Genomic DNA, 9,308 nt, shown 5'->3' with positions numbered 1-9,308 from the left:
GGTGCATTATGCCAGCCCCCGACCATCACTAAATTGCCAGATGGGGCTTCGCTGAGAAAGCAGCTTTCCCCACCTTTCAGCTCCACTTCTGCCTGTCAATACAGTTTTCAGATCTATTGTGAATAACCAAGGTATATTCATTCACAGACACAGCTTCTTCCCAGTGACTTCAGAGCGGGGACTTCGTGGGAAGGTTGTTTTACTTGGTCCTGGTTGCTGCTCCTGGGAAACATCCAGCAGACAGACGGGGATCATTTCTGCTTCACATCCACAAGACCTATCTGACCTGTTGGGTAAGAGGCTCTGAAGGCCCCAAGGTCTCCAGGCAAGTTTCAGCCCCTCCCATCGCTCAGGGCTGGAAGTAACCTCAGAGTGGAGCCACCATTATTCTTTACTGCCCTGGGAGGCAGGACTGCTTTTCCTTGCAGACCAGCGACCTGCAGTTTGCTTCATTTGAAACACGTCTTTAAAGGGAATTTCCAAACTGATGGGGTAAGGCACAGTTCCTGATGTTTATCAGCCAGTTAGAGCCAAAGGGCACTGAGGACAACATCATGCCTGACTTTTTGCTCCAGTGCCCGTGTTTCACCAATCTGACTTTCCCTGGTTTGGAAGTGTCTGTGCTTTCCTGTCACCACTACTTGTTTCAACCTGATTAGCCAAGCCTCCATCAGCCCAAGTGCTGGTCTAGCTTGGCTGGTCCGGTACCCTTTGGGCCATCTCTGTAAACATCATGCATTTCACATGGTCTACGAATGCCTCTGTGACCAACAACCCCCTTGCAAGGTATTTGAAACAGTCCTGCACAAAAATGTGGTCCTGACTCTGCCCCCCAAAGCTGAATAAACCCCGATTTCCCCATTTTGCAGCACTGCGAAGGCTTCGTTGCACGTCGTGCCTTGTCTTGGCCCACCACTTTCCCACAGTCAGGTTATTTTATTTCTGCTTCTGAATTCAGCTGCATTTTTGCATGGCCACTGTCTCTCTCATTTTACATATATAAGGTATGTGTGGCACTCTCTAAAATAGAAAGTTCTCTTTTCTTCTCTCTGTGTTAGCCACAGAGCTGTGCTGACAGGACTCCCGGTGACTGACTGGCTTCTCACCAGTGTTTGCTTCCTGGCCCAATGCTCTGCTGCAGCCCATGATTTAAGCACTTTGGCAAATTTCTCTACCTCTCACGGCGTCTTTGGCTCCCCATTAAACACAGAGATATCGTTTCTGGCTCAGGAAGTCTCTGCACCACAGGCCACTGGGACCTGAGAGACTGGCCTGGGGAGCTTCCATTACGTGCGTGCCCTGTTGGTCTGCTCCTCCCGAGGCATCTCCTGCTGGACTCTGACACAGCTGGACTTCTTTCTGACACAGCTGAGGTTTTTTTATGTGCTTTCGTTCCATTTTTTCCCCTGGTGTCAATCTAGTCATCCCATAATGAAAATCTATTAATAGGGCAATGTCCAGTCTACCCTCAAAGTCCTCAGCAGTATCTTGTTATTCAACCAAAATGATCCAGATCCTTCAGCTGAATTCTCTTTGTCCCCCACCTTGTAGCACACAGCTGACCAGCTTTCTCTAGTTTGATGGTTGATTCTAGTCATACAGCCAGCCCAGATAATTCAATCTTTTTTTCCTGAAGGCAAATACTCACTACCATAAGAGCTGAGCCCATCAAGTTGGCTCCTAGGCACCCTATTTTGGAGTCGTTCCCTTATGCCATGGTTACGAACTGAGCGGAATAAACCTCCCAGACGTATTCTCCTCAAAGACTGTGGCTTTTGCACTGATCCAGCTGGGACAGACAGTCTGATTCCTTCCTCCTGCAAACTGAAAATGGCGGTGAGCGCTTGGTAATAGGTGGTGTTCTGTAGCCCTTGTCTACAGCAGGAGGCTGGTTTTTTCCTGTGGTGACCTGCAAGCCTTTTGTTTCCTTTTCTGAGTGATTTTTCAGTTTCTTAACTCTTTGCTGTGGTTCATCTTGGCTTGTAAATTGGCCAAAGTTTTTCTTGTGCCTCTTATTTTCTGGAAAACATTCTTTTCCATGATAGTCATGCTGATGATCACCTCTTTGATCCATCTTGCCATTTTAAACTGGGAATCTTCCAGGAGAATTTTGCACTCTCTCTGGACACTGAAGCCTTTTATCCTTGTCTGCAGGTGACCTCTTATAAACCTCTCTTAGAAGTTACCAGATGTTGCTTGAACTCTTTTTTGCAAAGTCTCCAGCTGTTCCGGCTCATGTTTTGCATCTTTTGGTCATTTTTTATTTCTGTTCCCGCTTGGTTCCAGAGGAATCCCAAAATTAGGACCTCTCCTCCTAGAAGCTGAGTCTCACTCCAGACACTGTTTCCATAATTTGAACATTTGCAGGTTGTTCCAGAGAGGATGAAGCTGGCAAAGATGTTCCAGAAATGTTCCAGGTGCTCCGCAAGGAGGTGCCTCAGAAGTGCTCACCCCCTGCTCCCCACCCCCATGTATTAGTTACAGAAACCATGCAAAGCCCTGCTTTCCTGCCCATGGGAGGAATCAGCTGGAGGACACTCTCCCTTCTTTCAGAGTTCAAGCTCCCTTTGAGTCAGCACTCCCCCAAAAGGTCTCCATGTGCTTTATCTCAGGGTTAAGCTCCTTCTTTTATTTGCGTTGCACCTCCAGTTTTCTTGATGTTTTCTCAGACCAGTCCAGTCAGGAGGAGAGGAATTTCATGCTGAAGGCGTTTATGTCTCTCCACTGCCTAGCAAGAGAGCCTGTAGCTCCATCTTAAGCTGTCCCACATGGATGCCTAACTTGGGGCGACCAACAGTACCCTGCACGGCTAACTCCTGCTGGCCCATGCCGGCACCCAGCAAGTTTCACTTGCAGCCTGCAATCCCCCTTCCCGAGGGAGCTGGTCTGTATAGTCCAGGCTGTGTAACGGTTTGCTTTTCTTACCAGCAGCAGATTCTCTCAACAACCTCTGTAGCAGCCCACAAGCCTCTCCTTCTGACACCCGCAAATGTAACCTATAGGCATGTGGCATACATTTATGTTGTTTATTTTTAGCCCCCAGTTTAGTTGCACTGACAGTGTGAAAATGTCATCAGGTTAACAGGGAAAGAGCTATATAAGCCTGCAGTGCCACTTGCTTGCCTGCCAAGCAGGAGCCTCTAACACCTCATCAGAGCCTTCGCTGCTCCTAAAACCTCATTCGCACTTTCCATACGGGCAGTGTGGTTTCAGCAGCTGCCCCCCCGCCCCCGCCCCCCCCCCCCCCCACCCCGGCATATAAAAATCACGAGTTACCCTCCTGATAAGATTACCTGTAAAGCACGATCGTTACAAAGGAATGATGTGACGCTCTTGCCTCTCATTTGGCTGGCGGGGGGGTGCTTTCTGTTTATTGGGGTACTTCCCTGCCAGCTGCTGTGGGAGCCTGAAACTGCCCCTTCCCTCGGTGGGCGCCGGGCTGGGGGTCACGCACCCCCAGCGGCCGGAGCCTGCGGGAGGGAGGGAGCGATGCTGGACCGAACGAAAGGCTGGCGGTCAGCGTTAGCGGGAGAGGGGGGGACAAGCGCATCTCTGCGGATCGCCTCTGCTGACAGCTCCCGCCTGCCGTTCCCGCCGGGCATACCGGAGAGAAAGCCGCCAGCCCGGCCGTGTGTCGGGGAGCGCGGAGGGGGCGTTTCTCCCCCCGCACCGCACAGCACGTGGGGGACGGGTCCGCTGGACATTCCGCACGTTGCAGGGCCGCACATGCCGCGCCGGCGTGCACACGCAGCACACACGGCGGGAACACGCACACGCGGGGACACGCACGCACGGCGCCTCTGCCCGGGGCAAGGGGAAGAGCATCCCGTTTCCTCGGGGCAGCAGCAGCAGCAGCAGCAGCTGCTCCCCCCAGCTTCCGCTGGCAGGGGGGTCCTGGCGGGCTGCCCGGCAAAGGAGGGGGGGGGGGGGGCTGCGGGGCCGCCCGCTGCCCGGGTCTGGGCGGGCACGGCGCCCGGTACCCCCGAGCTGGGGGGAGCCCGGTGCCGCCCAGTGCCGGCGCCTGCTGGCGGGAGCCGGCGGGGCAGGGCCGCCCGGTGCTGCCGGCGGCAGTGATGTGGCAGCAGGTCGGGTCACGTTGCCGGCCCTGTGCTCGTACCAGTGCGAGACGGGATTAGGGAGGCGGCTGTCGGTGCCGCCGCCGGCGGGGGGCGGGGGGCTGCGCGGGCGCGCAGGGGCGGGGGGGTTCCCGCCCCGCCCCGTCCCGACCGGTACAAATCATCCCCCAATGTCACCCCCTGCGCCCCGCGGGGATGCAGGCTGCCCGTCGGCAGGGCAGCGTCAAAATACAGATGCCTCTATACTGTATGTATACGTGTTTGTGTGTGTTGTGTGTATATACATGCATATGCACACGCATCCGTACGTACGTAAAGAGCGATCGTGCCGCTGCCTGGCGCTGCGGGCAGACCCGGTGCCGGCCGAAGGTCGGGCAGGATTGCTGCGGGGAGCCGCGGCGGCCGGGCGGTGTCACGGCACGGCAGAGCTGCGGCACGGCGGCGCCGAGCCAGGGAGCGCCCCGGGCTGCCGCCGCGCCGCAAGAGCACGCGTGTGCGCCTGTTCTGCCCACGCATCCCGGGATGTATAGAAAAACCTATGCCAAACGTGACCCCCTACCCGCGCCTCTGGGAGAGAGGGTCGATCCGCCGCGGGCACGTTTTCCACGGGCGGGTTACCCTCCCCAAACGCAAAGAAAATTGTAAAAACAAAATTATAAAAATCAGAAAAGCGCAGCAACGCTGACCGCAGCTACGGCAGCAGCAACGGCGGCGATAGCGGTAACACGGGGGAAAGCCGCTGCCTGGAGGGGCGGACCCCGGGCCGACGGCGGGGACCCCCCCCTCGGCAGCCCGCGGAGGGGCCCCCCCCCCGCCCGCCCGCCCCCGCCCGCCCCGCCCCCCGCCCGCCCGGCGCGCGCCGCACGGTGAGCCGGGGTGCGGGGCTGGCTGGCGGCGCGCGTGCCCCGCGGGCAGGCACGGCGCGGCGCGGCGGCGGGGTGCAAACTCGCGGCGCAGCGTGTGCTGCGGGCGTGTGCGCGGGGAGCGGGAGCGAGGCGGGCAGGGGGAGCGGCAGCGGCGCAGGCAGGGGGGGACGAACTGCCGCACACTTTCGCCACTGCACGGGAGAGGGGGACGGAGGCTGCATGTGCGCAGCGTCGCTCGCGGATCTCCAAAGACTGATCTCAGCATCCCGCAGGCTCAATCAGAAGCAGCGACGAAACATCAGCCGCTGCCAGACATGGATGAAGGAATCTCCCGCTTGCCGGAGCGGCAGCTGCTGGAGCATAGGGATTTTATAGGGTAAGGCGCCAGGGCAGTGTCTCCGTCTCCTGTCTCTACGGCGCGGCGTTCCGTCGTCTGGAGAAAGTGCGGCGAAGCGCTGGCAGCAGAGCCGGCTCCCCGGCGGGGCGCGGGGCTCGCCGCCCTCCGCGGGCGGACCCGGGCGATCCCTCGCCCGGCCCTTCGGGCAGAGCGCTCGGTGTCTGCTCGCCCCACTCGAGGAGGTGCTGGGCTATAGGTCTCGCTCTTGCCGGTGCTGGATCTTTGTGTTTTTCTCCAGGCTGGACTACCCTTCGCTGTATATGTGCAAACCCAAAAGAGGCGTGAAGAGGGACGAAAGCAAGGTAAGTAAGTTTCTCGGGCTGTTCTCGCTTAAGCGCTTAATTGGGGTTCGCTCAATTTTACGGCGCAGCTTCAGTGCCAGGAGCATCCCCGGGGGGCACCGCGTTTAACTTCCCCCCCGAATCGCGAGCGGGTTTACGAGCGAGCTGGCACGGCGGGGAGAGCGGTTGCCTTGGCGATAATTTGCGCGGCATGTGGTCGGCATGACATTTGTTTTGGTTTTGATCGTCGTTCCGGGGGACTCTGTCTAACGCTGGGCTTTTCCGGATTTCGCTAACTAGGAAACGTACAAACTGCCACATAGACTGATAGAAAAGAAGAGGCGAGACAGGATTAACGAATGCATTGCCCAGCTGAAGGATTTACTGCCCGAGCATCTGAAATTGACGGTAAGGTGCAGAGGAGGGTAGATGTACACGCAGATGCAGGCGCCGGCAGCCTGCCCGCTGCGCAGCCCCCGTGGTGGCGGGGGTGCGGGACGCCGGGCTGCCCGCCCGCCTGCCGGCTGCGGCGGGCCGCCCTGGCCGGTTAAGGCCCCTCGGGGCCCGGCTTCCCCGAAGTTACGGAGGCGGTGTTTGGCGGTGGCCGAAGCGTGCCGGGAGGTAGCCGAGCCGCCCCCATCCCTTGCCTTTGCAGACGCTGGGACACCTGGAGAAAGCGGGTGGTGCTGGAATTGACTTTGAAACACTTGAAAGCGCTAACAGCCTTAACGGAGCAGCAGCACCAGAAGATCATTGCTTTGCAGAACGGTAAGCGGGCCCCGGGGGGCGCCGCCGCTGGGGCGCACCGAGGGCGGGGGGAGGCGCGGAGCGGGGCACTCGGCGCCGGAGCCACGGGCAAACGCAGTCCCCCTCGGTTCTCCCCCGCAGGGGAGCGGTCCATGAAGTCTCCCGTGCAGGCCGACCTGGACGCCTTCCACTCCGGCTTCCAGACGTGCGCCAAGGAAGTGCTGCAGTACCTCTCCCGCTTCGAGAGCTGGACCCCCCGCGAGCAGCGATGCGCCCAGCTCCTCGGCCACCTGCACTCCATCTCCTCGCAGTTCCTCCCTGGCCCGCAGCTCCTCTCCCCGCCGCCGGGCCCCCCTCAGCAAGGGGATCCTCCTCCTCTTCCTCCCCGCCCGCCCCCCTCTGCGCGCCGGGCCACAAGCCGGAGGGCCAGGCTAACTGCGTGCCCGTCATCCAGCGGACTCACGCCGCCGAGCTGAGCGCCGAGACCGACACGGACACGGACAGCGGCTACGGCGGGGGAGGGCGAGGCGCGCCCCGAGCGCGGCCCCACGGCGGCGGCGACCGGGGGGCCGCTGCCCGCCCTGGCCATCAAGCAGGAGCCGTCGGGGGACGAGGCGCCCCCCGCGCCCCAAGCGGCTGAAGCTGGACCGCGGCGGCAGTCCCCTGCCCGGCCCGCCGGGGCTGGCGGCGCGGGGCTCCGAGGCGGCGGCGGCGGCGCTGGTCAGACCCGACGCCGCCCTGCTGGGCTCCCTGATGGCCCTGGGGGCGGGCGGCGGCGGGGCCCCCTTCGGACAGCCGGCGGCGGCCCCTTTCTGCCTGCCCTTCTACTTCATCTCCCCCCTCCGCCGCCGCCGCCTACATGCAGCCCTTCCTGGATAAAGGCAGCCTGGAGAAGTATCTCTACCCCGCCGCCCCCATCCCCGCTCCTCTACCCGGGCATCCCGGCCCAGGCGGCCGCCGCCGCGGCCGCCGCTGCGGCCGCCGCTTCCTTCCCCTGCCTCTCCTCCGTGCTCGGCCCCGCCGAGAAGGCGGCCGCCGCCGCCGCCGCCGGGCTGCCCCCCAGCGCCCCACCTCCCGCACCCCTTCGCTGCCGCCGCCGGGCTGGCCGCCGCCGCCGAGCCCGGCGAGGAGGCCGAGACCGCAGCCGCCGAGGAGCCCGGCGCCGAGGGCCCGTGAGACGCCGCCGGCCGGGAGCCCCCACGGGGCTCCCCGCCGCCGCTGCCCTCCCCTCGGACTGGCCGCCCCGCCGCGGGGCGGGGAGGGGCCGTTGGGCCGGTACCTGCGCCCCCCGGTTGCCTACGGAGGGCAGGGCGGTGTCTGCCAGGGGCCGCGGGGCCGGGCCGGGCCGAGCCGGGTGGCGCCGGGAGCCGGCGGCCGTGGGGTGCCGGGGCCCGGCCCAGTGAGCGGCGCCCCCCGCGGGGAGCCCCGCTGCCGAGGCGGCTGGTCCTGGCGGCGCCCCCCGCAGAGGACCGTCGAGGATAAAATTTGCTACTCAGTATTTTTTTAATGTTCGGCTTTATAAATGCATACATATGTTAAGGAAAACAAAACAAAACAAAAAAGAAGAAGGAAGAAAAAAAATAGTAAGGATACTTTTTTTTTTTTTTTCTCTCTACAAGGTAACTTAAATGTTGCACCTTATTTGGAATGGGTTTATACAGTGTCCCTAAGTCCCACTTAGGAACTTGCACTTCTTGTCCGGGAGACCTGGGTGGGTTCGGGGTGAGGGCAAGGGGCGAGGCGAGGGGGGAAGGGCAGACCCCAGCACCCGTGCTAGCACTTTACTGAGAACCGCAGTGTGGAAGGATGCACCCTGAGCCCAAACCTGCAGTGCCTTGAGCACCCGGGGATGCTGCTGGCTCCAGCGAGTTTTGGGTGTGCAAGGGAAGGAGGGTCCGACCCATTATGTAACCTTGTGTTTATATATATATATATATATATTATTTTTTTTTCTTTCGGCTAAGGTATACAGGTGTGGCAAGTGCATTGGTTCTCACCCTGTCTTTATTTAAATTCATTATGTTCCCCCAGAGGTTTTTCCCCCACCCTTGCTGTATAAAATGAATGTTTCTGCACTGAACTACAAAAAGAAGCCCCCCCTCTCTCCCCCCAAGAACACACAGAGCAGCTCATCAGCCTGAACTCATTTTATCCTCAATTCTGAGCGACACAAACTGGAGGCCGTAGGTGAACACCTCACTGTGCAATCAGAAACGATTAGACCAGTCGGGGTAAGTTTCCCATGTGGGTTCTCCCCTCATCCCATACGCAAATATCGCGATTTCCCTTTCTGGAGACAAACCAGACACCAGATAATCACACAGATAAAGCTTTTATAATAAGGCTTAAACCAAGACCTTGCCTAGATATTTTTAGTTTGTTGCCAAGGTAGCACTGTGAGAGATCTCACTTGAATGTTATGTAAGAGGTGAGACACAACAGCCTGGTGAGGAGCAAGCGCGTATCCGGGGTCTGTCAGTCCGTTCGGTGCATCTGCTGCTGCTGTTGCTACTGTTTGCCTCAAACGCTGTGTTTAAACAACGTTAAAAAAAAAAAAAATCTTAACTAGCCTACAGAGTGGCTGTATGTAAATAGTTGTTAATACATCCAATTAATGATGTCTGACATGCTATTTTTGTAGGGAGAAAATATGTGTTAATGATATTTTGAGTTAAATATCTTTTGGGAGGATTTGCTGAAAAAGTTGCACTTTTGTTACAATGCTTATGCTTGATACAAGCTTATGCTGTCTTAAATTATTAAAAAAAAATAAATCCTGTCTGCAAGAAACCAGCTGTTTTAGAACAGTTTAGTATGTGATATATTAGAAATCAATCTTTATATTCAGTATTTTCCAGCACTCCATGAATTCTATTATCTAAATATTTCCACACTATTTTGTGATTAAAAAAATTCTTACTAAGGAATAAAAACTTTAATA

General features: G+C 58.4%; 1 protein-coding gene across 1 annotated transcript; it reads left to right on the top strand.

Moving 5' to 3' along the window:
- Positions 1-4,937: 4,937 nt before the first annotated feature.
- BHLHE41 (basic helix-loop-helix family member e41) lies at positions 4,938-7,687 on the top strand. The gene is given in 12 exon segments (XM_056341753.1): positions 4,938-5,318; positions 5,578-5,641; positions 5,921-6,028; positions 6,276-6,299; positions 6,301-6,388; positions 6,509-6,717; positions 6,720-6,881; positions 6,883-6,993; positions 6,995-7,204; positions 7,206-7,286; positions 7,288-7,416; positions 7,418-7,687. Coding segments are annotated over 12 exon segments (1,374 nt in total). The 5' UTR covers positions 4,938-5,256; the 3' UTR covers positions 7,544-7,687.
- The last annotated feature ends 1,621 nt before the right edge of the window (positions 7,688-9,308 follow it).

Source organism: Falco biarmicus, chromosome 5, assembly GCF_023638135.1.
Source record: "Falco biarmicus isolate bFalBia1 chromosome 5, bFalBia1.pri, whole genome shotgun sequence".
In the NCBI taxonomy this organism is placed as follows: Eukaryota; Metazoa; Chordata; class Aves; order Falconiformes; family Falconidae; genus Falco; species Falco biarmicus.
Note: the sequence above shows the minus strand (reverse complement) of the source record. Positions and strands in the feature narration are given on the sequence as shown.